The sequence below is a fragment of the Urocitellus parryii genome, chromosome 4 (genome assembly GCF_045843805.1).
Source record: "Urocitellus parryii isolate mUroPar1 chromosome 4, mUroPar1.hap1, whole genome shotgun sequence".
NCBI classification, from domain to species: domain Eukaryota; kingdom Metazoa; phylum Chordata; class Mammalia; order Rodentia; family Sciuridae; genus Urocitellus; species Urocitellus parryii.
Window position 1 is genome coordinate 50262460 of NC_135534.1, and position 13680 is coordinate 50276139.

The following is a 13680-nucleotide window of genomic DNA, read 5'->3' on the forward strand; positions in this document are numbered from 1 at the left end:
TCTGAGCACCACATATAAATAAATGAATAAAGGTCCATCAACATGTACAATTTAAAAAAAAAATCCCCTTGGGTTCTGTCCTGTTTGGGTTTAGCTTCTTTATTTCTAAGAAATACCAAGATTTTTAAATCTTGGCACTATTGATATTTGGGTCTGGATTCATTTTCACTGAGGGTCAGTCAGGGTTGGGAGAAATAGCCTGTGTACTATAGGATATTTAGCAGTAACTTCCCACCCAATTATGACAACCAAAAATGTCTTCAGACATTATAAGACATTCCTTGTGGGGGAGATTCCCTGGGTTGAAAACCACTTGTTTGGGGGAGCAACCCGACAGTGTTTACTTGCCTGTGGATTTCCATGATTTCCTCAGCAATCATTCGACCTATTTTTCCTGCCCCAGCCCTGGTTCCCCCTGGAATCCCTGGAACAGTAGGATGAGTCCTCTTTGGGCCACCTACAACAAAGGAATCTGAGAGTGGGAAAGGGGAAAACTGAGGAAGAAGTACCACTATGAATTAAATTAAAATCAGTTCATCCCATGATGCACTCAAAGTTCAATATCAGGGTGGTGCTTTGTCAGGAATAGGTACTTTAGCAAGAAAGGCTTCAACTTCCATCCAGGACCAGAGGACTAAGGGTTGATATGGTGAAGTAGCTTATTCTCTTCATGTGCCCAATGTTTACCAAATACCAGTATGCTTTGTGCCAGGTTTGCAGACAGCATCCCCACCCTCAAGGAGTTCCCAGTCTAATGGAACTAGAGCAAAGTGTGTTAACTGGCAAGTAAGCATGAGGGAGGTACCCAACCCAACCAGGCCATGTGGAGCTTTCCAGAAGAGGCTAGCTCTGAGCTGAATCTTCTGTTAAGTTAGCTTGGCAGAGAAGTAAGGAGGAGAAGTTATTCTAGGCATAGCAGCATGTGCAGGCACCCTGAGGCAGGACAGAATTTTGGAGTGCACTCCAAGGACTCGTGGATGACAACAAGGGTGTGAGATGAAACTGGTCCAGCAGGTACTCAGATCACGAGAGGCCTTGAGGCTGTACTGATGAATGAGGACCCCGGCAGAGGACAGTGTCCATAGGAGTACCAATGGGCTTTCACAAAAAAGGCACAAAAGTTATATTTGGAGTATTATAAGTCTACCATACAGAGGGTGAACTAGAGTTAGGTGTTGCTTTAAAACAGGGATACATTCTGAGAAATGCATCTTGAGGCAGTTTTGTCAATGTCCAGACTTACACAAAACCTAGACTAGTCTACCAAAAGCTGAGGCTACATGGCATATACAGGCTGTTCCTGCTAGGCCATACACCTGTACAGCATGTCCCTGCTGAATACTGTAGGCAATTCTAACACAGTGGAATTTGTGTATCCAAACAGGGTTGTGAGTAATGTGTTGCTCTAGACATTACAATGGTCATGACCTCACTAGGTGATTAGAATTTTTCACTTCCATTATGATCTTATGGGACCACTGTTGTATATGTGGTCTGATGTTGATCAAAAATGTTGTTACTCTGCATGTGACTGTAGAGTGGAGGATGAGGTATGGGGACAGTGAAGTTGGAATTAGGAAGTTATCGGCAGTAAACCAGGCAGCAGATGAGGTGAAAAAAAGGACAGAACTTCATTGTTTGGATACCAAGGGGGAAGAGGCAAGACTCAGGGTTCTGGCTTAAACAACCTTTGTGGGGAGTGCAGAGTATCAGTTCAGGATATTCTGAATTCAGCTGCCTCAGCAACTCTGAGTAGATTTGTCTGGGAGCCAGTTGGAGAGAGAGTGTGAATTTCAGGGAAGAAACTGGGGCCAGAGCTGTGGGTGGGAGTTGTCAGTGGGGTGGTAGGAAGCTATGCAAGCAGAATGGTCCCAGGAAGGGCAAGTCCAGCGTGGAGAGCAGGTGCCAGGACTGAGCCCTGAGGGAGGACCCACTGGGTATGACAACACCCCAGTACCAATAGACACCTTCTTCCCAACCACAGGAACCAGTGACAGTTACCAAAGAGCACTTCACACCACTGCCACTGGGCAACAAAACAGGAGGAAAGCTCAAGAATTGAGCAAGATGATTGCTATTTCAAAGGTTTCCAGGGTCCAGGTAGCCTTAGGAAGTGCAACAGTGAGTTCCCAGTATTCCAGGATCAACACAGAAAGTGAGATGACAGCATCCTTAGTACTGAGGGAAATCAGCACCTCATCCCCTCAAGGCCTCCCTGGTTCCACAGAAGTGACAGCAGGGGACCTTGAGTACTTGTAGTGAAGATATATGGCCACAAGCAGCTTCTCACAGGAAACCCCAATGCCCTGGCAGTACATAGTTACCTTCTCCAGAGGGCAGCATGCTGTCCATGCTGTGAGGGGACGTTGTGAGCTGCGGGAAGGTTGGATCCCCGCCTTCCAGGACGTTGGCTCTGTGAACATCCCAGCAATAAGGAAACGTGAGTCAGGCCTGCTCAGAACCGTGCACCTTTCACCTTGGCCAAGGTGTCCGGTGTCCACTCTGGACCTGGACAGGCCAGAAAATGGAGTGTGTGTCTGAGTAGCTGAACAGGTCTCCTCACTGTTTGATAACATAATGGATAGCATCCCGGCCTTTGGCCTCACTCCTGCCTGGCCCTTCCTAAGCTGTGTGATGCAGTCCAGCAAGTGGCAACTGTAACAGTGCCACCTCTCCTGCCAGCCCCAGCCCTTCCTCACCTCTAACCATGGGGGGATAACTCAGGGAAGGAGGTATGGGGAGCAGGCCTTGCCAAAAGAGAGCTCCTCCTATCTCTTGCTCATCTAGCAAATGGAGCAGTTTCTGAGAGGGCCCTCCAGCTGCCAGTGCTCAGGCCTCCAGCTTGCGAGGCATGGACTCTGCTATCCAGAGTCACACCCCAGTGTAAGCTAGTACCTATGTGAGCATTTCAGGCATGGTCAACCCCTACCTTCATAGCAGTATAAGTGGACACCCAGCATGTAGGACCTGTGGAATTCAAAGATTGACTGCTTTATCTGGAAGGAGAGATTGCTGTTTCCTAGAACATTTTCCACAAGTCAGGCCCTGCATGGTGTGAGGACTGAAGCTTGTCCTTTGTTAACAAACCTTTCTGTAATCTGCCCATCCTGAGGCTTCACAAAACATTAGCAAGTTGGCATTTAAAGGATGTGATACTGGCTGCTGCCTGCACCCCTTTACCCAGGTAAGAATCTCAAGGCACCTCCCTTGGAAGCAAGGAGCTTTTGACATAGAAAAACACTTACAAAACAACAGTGTTGGTTGAGACGATGTATTCTACTTCCTTGGTCCAGGGGTTCATGAAACTGAACCATCGACTTCGTAGTGTGATGAAAGAACCATCTTTGATTTTAAACTTATAGCAATTAGTTGTAATCTTGTCTCTCGTCTGTAAAACTAAAAATGCAAAAGGCCATAAACAATATTTTCTTCAACCCAGCATATTAAACAGGACACCCAATACCAAATTAAAAAAGGGACTCGGGCTTGACACCATCACTTTAATAAGCCAAGAGAGCCTGTGGTCAACACTTCAGAGAACAGGTTGTTTCTGAGAGTCTCAGAGCCTTTCAACTTGCTCATCTATAACTCTTTTCCCAAAATCTCTGAAATTAAGGCTCTAGGGAATACTGGAATCAACTCTAATATGAACATCAACAAGTGAGAACGCACCATCCAAAAGATCCATTCTCATCATAAAGCCCTAGGGAGTACAGCACTTAGCTCAATTTTAGGAAAACCTTACTTGATAGAGGCCACTAACTAGTCAAACCTCTTTCTTTTATGTAACAAATATGTCATGAGTACCTTTCCTACATAGGCACTAGAGAGCAGAGGCTATGACTTCTGCCCTCAAGAGAGGAGGTGAGCAAAGGCTACACAGAGGAATTGAAATCAGAGTCTTGAAGGGTGAACCCATTTGCCAAGACGAGGAAGGAGGAAAAACACAGCAGGGCCTCTGGAGTGTCAGGGTCTGGTGGGCGCCTTCAAGAGGGGGAATGTAGCTGAGGTATGCCCCCCAAAGGCATGGACGGGGAGTGGAGCTGGGGAGCTGGGTGGGGGCCAGAAGGTGGGAAGTCTTAACTTCAAATGCCTAACAAAGGCCTTTGAGCCTGAGTCTAAAGGCAAGAGGGTTTTAAGCAGCAATGTGTGACATTATTGGGCTCAAACTATCTGAGGATAAGTGGGGACAACTATGGAAAATGGATTGGAGGTGAGAAGGAAGAGGAGATGTATTAGGAGTCTATCACAGGTCCTTAGGTGGGCACAAGTGCTTGAACCAGGGTCACAGCAGTGGGGGTGGTAAAAAGTAGAGTCTTTGGAAATGCATGTCTGAACTGAATGGACAGATCTGGTGGAGACAGTAAAGGAAGGAGTCAATGTTGGTTTCTCAGAAGGCCACACATATGGACACGCCATTAGACAAGAGGGAAAACACAGGACACTATGCAGGCCTGCATGGAAAGGAACCAGATCTGTCAGGGCATACTAAATCTCTTCTGGATCTGTGTAAACCCTTCCAGAGACTGCCATGGCCTATGTAGAGGAAAGTGTCATACCGTCAGGGACAGGGATTCTGCAAGGGGAAAAATGGTGCCTGGGACATCAGTCTCCTATCCTTAGAGATGCTTAGGCCTGAAGAGTCCTGGGCCCCTCTGGGCTGGGAGGCTGACTCCCACATCATTGGGGGCAGAGTTCTCTGGGAGATCATATGGACTAAGCTTGAAGTAGTGGGACACTTATGGCCTTTTTATAGCCTAGCTTACCTTGCCTATGACATTCTGCAAGATGTCCTATGTCATCTTGATGAAAATATTCATAACATGATGTGCCTAGGAGTTCTTGTGGTAAATATGCCAGAATAGCTGTTGCCCTAAAAGAGAATTAGGGATTTTTTTTTTAAGAATAAAAAGCCATTTAGACAGCTAATAGCAAGTTTTCAATGAATGAACCCTGCCTGTGGGAGCAAGGTCAAAGCTGGAGCCAAAAAAGCCAAGTGGGTTTCCGAGGGCTGATGTGTGTCTTCTTGCTTCTGGATTTAATCAGAACCAAGCAAAGAAGCCTTTCAAGGGGACTAGCATCACAAGAAATGAAAATTTAAGATATTTTTTAGATGGTGACCATATTAATTAGGTAAAAATGTGGTAGAAATCTAAACACAAGTGCAAACTTCTCATTTTTACTGCCTATTTTTAAAAATTAGGAGTCCAAACTCCAAAAGCTCTAGCAGCTGGGCCCATAAGAGCCTTTTCAAGCATTTTGTGGCTATCTCTAGTGGTCAGAAAAATTATTACCTTGCAAATATTCTTAAGGGAGGCAGCAAGGAGCAGGGAATTATAGTACTTCGGGTTCTTAGCCGAGTCTGGCAGCAGGCTGATTCTCAGTCTGGACCTCAGTTCTTTACTTATAAAACAAGGAGGCTGGATTATTTCAGTGTTGTTCAATAGGACTTTCTGTGATGATAGACACATTCTATGTGCCATTAGCCACATGTGGCTATCAAGTACTTATGTGACTAGTGAGCCTGAGGAACTGAATTTTTCATTTTAATTGATTAGGTTCAAATTTAAATAGCCATATGGGGCTACCATGTCTAATGACTACTGTATTAGAGAGCTCAGGACTACATAATTGTTTCCAGGCTTTACATTTCAATCAAAGTAATGATCCTCGAGTATTTCACAGATTTAGATAGTAGGTCTACTATTTTTCTTTGGTTTTGGATATCAAATCTCCCCACTAAACTGTTTTTCAAAGAATGACAAAGAAAATCTCTGTTTTTAATATCTTAATGAATCTCAATTTTAGTATTATTCTTGGGAAAGCTAGCTGACAGCCCAGTCTTCTTTGCTTTTCAACTCAGGGTTCATAATCCTCTGCCATCATTGCTCAAGGGTGATATGCAGACCCTTACCTCTGGTCTACAAAGACAAATTTCCCATCTATTGCATGCCGAGAAACGTACTCCATGGATTTCACCCTGATTTCCCCGTTCACTGGTTGGGGAACCACATGAGAATGCAGTCGTCCAATTGCGACAAGGCAGCTGAGGTTACAGCCCTCGTTGTCTGGTTCATTGTCTTCATCCAACCCCATCTTTGTGGGTGGCCAGCTTTTCAAATAGCCTGTGCTGTGGATTGTACAGAAGCTTTTTCGATCTGCTGGAAAGCAAAATCCTTGGTTAGCATCAGTGCTGGATCTGGGTCATGGAGGCACACAAGCAGTGGAGGGTGAGGTAGGATGTAGTTAAGGAATCCAAAAGTTTAAAAAAAGGCCTCATCCTTCAGAAGTGAGCCTCTGGTGAATGAGGCCAATAGACTAAAGTCACCCAGTGTCATATATGTTTAGTGGAGCCAGTTATCACCAAGGGCTTTCCATATATGCAGGAAGCAATACCTCAATCTATGTGAGGAGAGGAAAGCTCCCAGAAAAATCAATATAGGAGGCTACTGAAGAAATAGCAGTGGCTAAGGGACTAGAATATGCAAAGTTTAGAGAATGTACAAAGGCACAGAGACATACCCTATATAAGAAATGGCCAAGATTTCCAGGTGGCTGAAATGAAAAGGAAGGTTCTTGGGGGTAGAGCTGAGAAGCAGGTTGGAAGCAGATTACAAGGGTCTTGGATTGTTTGCTAACAAATAAATGTGTTATTTATTTTTCAGACAGCAAATGGTGAACTTCCAAAGGTGTTCAAGTGGGAAAATAGCAAAGTCAAATTATGGCTTGGATACTTAGAGGGTGATGGATGAATGGGAACAGAGTGGAAACCAGAAGTATGGACAGCTGGTTCAGAAGCCAGTGGCAAGAGATGACAAGAACTGAATGATGGCAGCATGGGGGAAGCAGGAGAGATTTCTGAGAGCTGTAGGATTTGGCATGAATATCAGGCATAAAAGAAAATAAGACTGGCTCCCACTTTTCTGGATTGGGTTGTTGCTGATGTCATTCGTTGATTCAGTTGAAGCACCCGTGGACTTCAACGCCAAACAAACTGACAAGGAGAGTTCAACAAGCATGTGTGCTGGCTACTAGAACAGAGTGGAAAACCCGCAAGAAAAACCCAGTGGAGCTGACAGTTGAATCGGGGAGGCAGACTTTTAAACACATAATCACACAAGTAGCTATAGAACTGCAACTCTAAGAAAGCACTAGAAAGAAAGCCTGTGGGAGGCCATGAGAAGGCAGAAGGTGGACTGAGGCCAGAGTAAGAAGGTGAAGGGGACTGTCGGGGGTGAGGGGAAAGGAATTTCAATCCAAGTGACAGCATGGGAAGAGGCCTTGTCCAGAAAGGAGCTGAGGCATCAAAAGCAGGCAGCAGGGCTTAAATGCAGGCAATAGTGGCAGGGTTGTGTGCTCATGTTAAATATTTTGAAATTTTCTTTAAAAGCCAGGGAAACAATAAAGGGTTTTAAGCAGGTAACTGATAAAAACATTTTATTTAAAATAGGTCATCCTGGTAGCTTTATGGAGGTGCGGAAAACCCACAGAGCCTACCGCATCATGCTTGGTGACAGCTGAGGGTAGCCTGACCTGAGTGATAGTGGTGCATGGAGATGGCTAAACACTGCAGGTAACTTCTGCAGATGAGACCATTGTGGCAGGACCTTGTAACTAATGAGGAGTGGGTGGTGGGAGGAGTAAGGCTTCTTTCCAGCCTCTAGCCTGAATAGCTGCCTGGTGCCATTTACATTAAAGGAGGCAGCTCAGTGGCTACTTTGGCATGTATCATGTTTGAAAAGCCCCTGAGATATCAAAGCAGATACACTCACTCCACCATTAATTTATAAATCTGGAGTTCAAGGCTGGGGTTGTAGCCCAGGGGTAGAGCGCTGGGCATGCGTGAGGCTCTGGGTTTGATTCTCAGCACTGCGTATAAATAAATAAATATCCATCCACTACTAAAAATCATTTTTTAAAAAATCTGGAGTTAAAAAGAAAAGCCTGGGCTAGAAATGTAAACTTGGAAAATATTGGCATGTAAATGGCACTTAAAGCTAAGGGAGGGGCTGGGTGCAGTGGTGCAGGCCTGTAATACCACCTACTTGGGAAACTAGGCAGGAGGATCACAAGTTAAAGGCCAGCCTGGGCAACTTATTGAAAGCATGTCTCAAATTAAAAAGGGCTGGGGGCGTAGCCCAGTGATAGAATACTCCTGGGTTCAATCCTCAGTGCCAGACCAAAACCAAAAAAACAAAACAAAACAAAAAAACAAACCTAAGGTGGATCAGTGTAGACTGAGGAAAGAAGCCCCAGGTTAATGGGGAGGAGCCAGGAAGAGAGCTGGAGTGGCAGAGGATGGGGTTGAGAAGAAAGTAGTTTCATGGAATGCTGGGGAAGAGAACTCCTGGCAACAAGGAAAAGCAATGAAAAGTATTCACTACCAATTACCCCTACCCAACTTGTTCCCCCAGTGAATGTGCTAATCAATGTTAAGAGTTGTTGTTTGATTTTCCTGCGGTGTGAAGGATTTGCTGTGTGATGTTGTGACGCATAGAGTATCCCCCCAAAAAACCTATAAATCCTCACTGAACAAAGGACCAGGACTCACTCCCTGGGACCGCTGCATAGTAAACGGTTGTGAGTCCAGGCTCGAGCTTGCAATAAAGACTCTTGTGTGATTGCAAAAAATAAAAAATAAAAAAAATAAATAAAAGTGTTCACTGCATTTAGCAGCATAGAGGTCACTGGTGAAGTTCGTGGATTGCTTAGAAGGCAGTTAGAATTGTGGCTTATGGTATTCTTTCCCAACCACATTATAATAAACAGAATTTCAACAGAGGAAGCCTCTCCACAAATCTTTGTCACTGTGGCAGCATGTGGGGGCCTTGTGGCTCTGTCCCCTGCACCCCACATCCCTTATGCTGTGGAGGGACAGCAGGGCCTGGCTGCAGACATGGCTATGAGGAACCACTGAACTAGCACTCTGCAGAGGGCTCCACTGCAGAAAGCAAACCTCCTCCCAGGATCTTAAAGAACTGTCAAATTGTACCTTTTTTCTTTGAACAGGTGGAGGGGAAGTCCTTGTCTTCGACCTTCACTGAAGGCCTGTTACACTTCATCCTACAGAAGAAAGAACGTCGTGCTCCAGAACATAATCGAGACGGCCCAGGGGTTATATCTGTTTTAACTGGAAGTCCAGCTGCAAATCAACACACAAAATGTGATGAACTGAGAGTGGTGCTGCCTGTCAGGAGGGGGAACGTGACCTTGAACAATCTGTTTCTTTACTGTCTCCCTGTAAGGCAAAAAGAACACTTCTCCCAGCTCAGACCTCCAAAAAATGCAGTAAAGATCCCTGTGTTATTAATTGGGAAATATTCAAAGATCACGTAGAAAGCACTAGTGGACAAATGGCTTAGATGCTCTGGAGGATAAAAAGAAATACTGCATAGCATTCCTCTCCAATAGCAGCTCACAAATGAGAAGGGGAAATGGAAGTGCACCAAGAAGAGAACAGAAACAACAGCATATTATTATGCCAAGTAAATGGCAAGGACAGCCTGTGTTTCCCAGAGGAAGAACTCCAGCTGGGACGTGAAGGGTGGGCAAGGTTTAGATATCAGCATGGAAAGGAAGAAATGGGGTTCCCTAAAATTCTCGACCTGGCTGTAGGCCACAATCCCTTAGATGCTCTTTTGACATAGATTCTTGGATCCCATTCTAGACCTGTGCTGTCCTGTGCTGTAGCCACTAGCTGCATGTGGCTGTTGAGCATGTCCTTATGGCTTTTCAGAACTGAGGAAATAAGTACTATGAGTGTGAAACACACAAAAAAATACCCCAAAAAAGTAAAAGAACTTATTAATTTTTTGTAATTATTGCATGTCAAAGTGACATTTTGGATTTGTTGGGTTACATGAAATACATTATTAAAATTAATTTTAAATTCAGTTTTACTTTTTTAAAATGTAGCTACCAGGAAATATAAAATCACATGCAGTTTCTGTTTGTAATTGTATTTTGCTTCTATTGGGCCAGACTCTTCCAGACCAAACAAATTCAATTGGTCTGACCATGTTGGGTGCTCCTGGGGTGCTCTGATGTACAGCCTCCTTACAATGCAAAGGGCTGAGCAGTACAGAAGGTGGGGGCTGCAAATCTCATAGGCAGGAAGAGCATCCCATAGCCAGCATAGGAGCAATCAGAGGGAGGAGTGGCTGCTGCCCAGACTCCTCTGGGCAATTCTTCCTTCCTCTCTTATCCCCATATTGCTCCCTCCCTGATCTGTCCCACCCAGCTCAAGTCCTTCACTGTGTCCCCTTCCTCCACATTTGATCCAGAGGCACTGAGCAAGCCACAAGACTCTACACCTCTAAACCTGTCCACAGATGGTTTTCTCTACTCTTTTCCTCCTTCGTCACCTGGCAAATACTAAATCTTTACAGATCCACCTCAGCTGTCATCTACTCAGTGATGCCTGTCCTCACACCCACATGAGCATGACTCATCCTGCTCTTGACACCTTGTGTATTTCTATGGCTGCACCTATGACACAGGGTGCTGTATGCTGACTATATGGTAAAAGCCTCAAAGGCTAGGACAAAACACCATCTTGTTCTCCTTAGGTCACTAAAAAGAGGCCAAGGCCAGACTATAAAGGGCAATGGGTACCAGAGACTATATTTTAGTTTCACGAAAAAGTGTGCCTTAATGAAAAGAATGTTTTAAAGGTAATTCCTCTGGTGGTATTTCCCTCAGGGATTAATGTGAAGAACTTGGAAGCAGGAACCTATCCAGTACTGTTATCATACTTGCTGTGTGCTGTGGATTGACCCACATTCTTTATGGAGTATATCAACATATTGACTTCTTGCAACAATTCAATTATTGAAATAGGTACTATTTTGCAGATGAGGAAACAGGCACAGAGAAGTTAAGTAGCTTTCTCAAAGCCAGTGAGTAGCAGAGCCAGGATGTGCACCTAGCAGTAAGCCAGCTTTCAGAGTCCACGTTCTTTAGCTGTAGTGGGATCAGTAGGAAAGAGCTCCTGGGGCCTAGCACAGGAGGTGCAGGACAGGGTACAGGAGTGGGAAACAGGAGACAATGTGAGTGATGGTTCTCCTGCTGCGGAAAGAAAACCAGGAGGAGGAGCCAACCGGGTGAGGAATCATTTGAGCCAAAGAAACATCACATTTACATTGGGAGTTTTCTTACTTGTATCTTCTGAGACTGCATGTGTGCAATTCAGATATACAGAGGCAATTTGTTCTGGGAGAACAAATGAAAGTGTTGTGAGCACTTTAAATTCAGGAGCATGTAATTGGGAACTTCTAGACTGTGGGGGGGGGGTGACTAAAAGAATCAAGACAAAGCTCTTCCAAAGAATTTGGACATTGAACTTTTTTCTTCTTTATGTAAAATTTTTAAAAAACACCACCAAAAACCCCCCCAGAAGAACATAGATAATTCCATTTAGCTGCAGATGGCAGCTGTAACTGAGGAAAAGGGCATCAAGGTAGGAAGGGTATGGGGAGGCCACCACACACATCTCCCTGCTTGCTGGGGGCTCGGTGGTCCCAGGAGCCGCTGCTGAGGCCTCACCTACTCCCCTCGACTCACTTTTTGCATCTATGAGCCGCTCCCGGGGTGCTGTGTCAGAGGAGGAGAGCTGCTCCTTGACTTTGGCGATATCTTTAGGGTGCAGGTAGTCAAACAAACTCTGACCAATCAGATCGTTCTGTGGGGATGAAATGTTAAAAATAACAAGTCAACTGCAGGTGGAATATAAATGAGGCAGCACGTGCTCAGCGTCTGTACATCTTCTGTCTTTATTTTGTATTTTTAAGCATGAGAATCTCAAATATTTCCTATATGAGCATGAAAATATATTAGCATCAGGAGGCTGATTTTGATAACCTATGAGGGAAAAGGTTCAATTATATAAACAATTCATGCTCCTCTGAGGCAAGAATCTTCTGGCTGTGTATATTCTTTTCACTTATTTTCAAGTTCCCTGTAAAATGTCAGAAGGGAGAATGGAGGCTGTGGGCTTTGATACCAGCTCTGATATTAAGTCTCTGTTTTTAAGCAAGACAGGTCACCTTATGCCTCAGTCACCTTATGTATTAACAGAAATAATAAAACTTCCTCCATATCTGTGCTCTAAGACTAGAAAGAACAAAACATCTTGGAAAAAGTGAATTTACATAAATCTAAATATATTTAAATGCCATTTTTATTCAATTCTGCCTATGGAGATTCCATACAAATACCAGTGGTGAATGAGTGAATGGATAAATGAACAGAAGTTCTGAGGACATAACAGGTGAAAAGCTTGGTTCTAGAAGCTTCCATATGTTACTCTTATTTGATCATACAAACAACCATAGAAAGTATGGTTTATTATAGTTAATTTTTAGAGGAAGCTGAAGCTTGGCAGAGCTTCACATCATCGCAAACACACATGGGGTGGATTTCCAAGTTTCTTATTCTTGGGTATCAAATTACCTGCCTTTCTCTCTTGACAGATAGCCTTGCTCCTCACCCTAGTATACAGTTGTGGGATATTTATTTTGCTATAATAAGAAAGCTATAAAGCCATTGATCAGATCAGTGTCAGCCCTTCTGCTGGGGTAAATAAGTTTAAATCTATTTTTCTGTTAAGAATTTGAGAAATTTCTGGAAGAAGTGTGAACAATACCTGGCTATAGTTGAGGATCTTGAAGACAGACTCTGAGACAAAGAGTATCTTCCCTCGGTCACATCCTACGACAAACAAAAATCCATCTGCTGCCTAATCAGGAGAAATGGATAATCAATTTATCATACTTTAGGATACACATTTTGTACTCACTTTGATCGCAAATCAAGGATTTGTTTTCTAACTGTCCAAAACACAGGAACCCTCACTGATTGTGTCACTGGTATCCTAAGAACAGGATGCTTAAAAATAAAGACTTTATGAGGATAATATGATTCTCTGCAAGTCGAATATATTGTCATCTAATGATTTTAAGGAAAAATTCAATTAAACTAAATTATGTTTCAAACAGAACACGGCTTAAGAATTTCCTCTTTATTGAACGATAAATTATGTTCCATTGCTCCAATTATAACAACTCTATGGAGAACTATAGAACCTGAGATTGCAAGGACTCTCTGAGATCAGAATCCCCTCTCCAGTGGCTCAGCCACCATCTGCCCTCAACTTAAACACCTTTAGTGACTGGGAGCTCTCCAGAACTGTGGTTCTCAACATTGGGAGTAGTGGTTTTGTTTTCATTTTTAGGCTGATGTTCTGGCAAAAGACTAGGTCACTGGTATTTTTTTAACCCTCATCCCATGATTCAAATGTACACAGGGTTGGAAACTACTGCCCTCAAATATTATTCCTCAAGCCAGAGCTGGGCCATTTGTATTCTAAGTGAGACAAAAAAAGAAAAAAATTCCTATTAGATTCTTCTTACTCTTTCTTCAGCTTAAATGCAGGTAAAAATCTTTGATGCCAACAAAGACAGGTACGGAGATGGGATGTTTGGCAGAGTGACTAATGCAGGTGGATGCCAAAGCTATAGTGCCCGAGAGCATAGGCTATTCTGTCTGTGTGTGCAAGGGTCTTCTGGTGACAAGGAGAGTGCTTCCTACTCTGTCACGCCCTTGCCCTTAAGACTCTGCTCTCCTAATGCACAGTGGGTTCCTTGCTTACGTTATTCACAAGTCTTCAGTCAGTTCTTTACA

The 13680-nt window shown here is 43.9% G+C and overlaps 1 protein-coding gene across 10 annotated transcripts in view; it reads right to left on the minus strand.

Moving 5' to 3' along the window:
* Bmal1 (basic helix-loop-helix ARNT like 1) overlaps window positions 1–13680 on the minus strand; it is a 101075-nt gene that overhangs the window by 8138 nt on the left and 79257 nt on the right. For 6 of the 10 annotated variants that reach the window (XM_026395876.2, XM_026395871.2, XM_026395872.2 and 3 more), the window contains 8 exons: window positions 12644–12736; window positions 11563–11680; window positions 8993–9142; window positions 5915–6161; window positions 4767–4873; window positions 3246–3396; window positions 2325–2413; window positions 349–457 (listed from right to left, as the gene is read on the minus strand). In XM_026395876.2, coding sequence (XP_026251661.1) covers window positions 349–457; window positions 2325–2413; window positions 3246–3396; window positions 4767–4873; window positions 5915–6161; window positions 8993–9142; window positions 11563–11680; window positions 12644–12736 — 1064 coding nt within the window. Of the gene's footprint in view, window positions 1–348; window positions 458–2324; window positions 2414–3245; window positions 3397–4766; window positions 4874–5914; window positions 6162–8992; window positions 9143–11562; window positions 11681–12643; window positions 12737–13680 lie in introns of those variants that run through there. The other 4 variants (XM_026395877.1, XM_026395875.1, XM_026395881.2 and 1 more) reach the window with 2 other exon arrangements.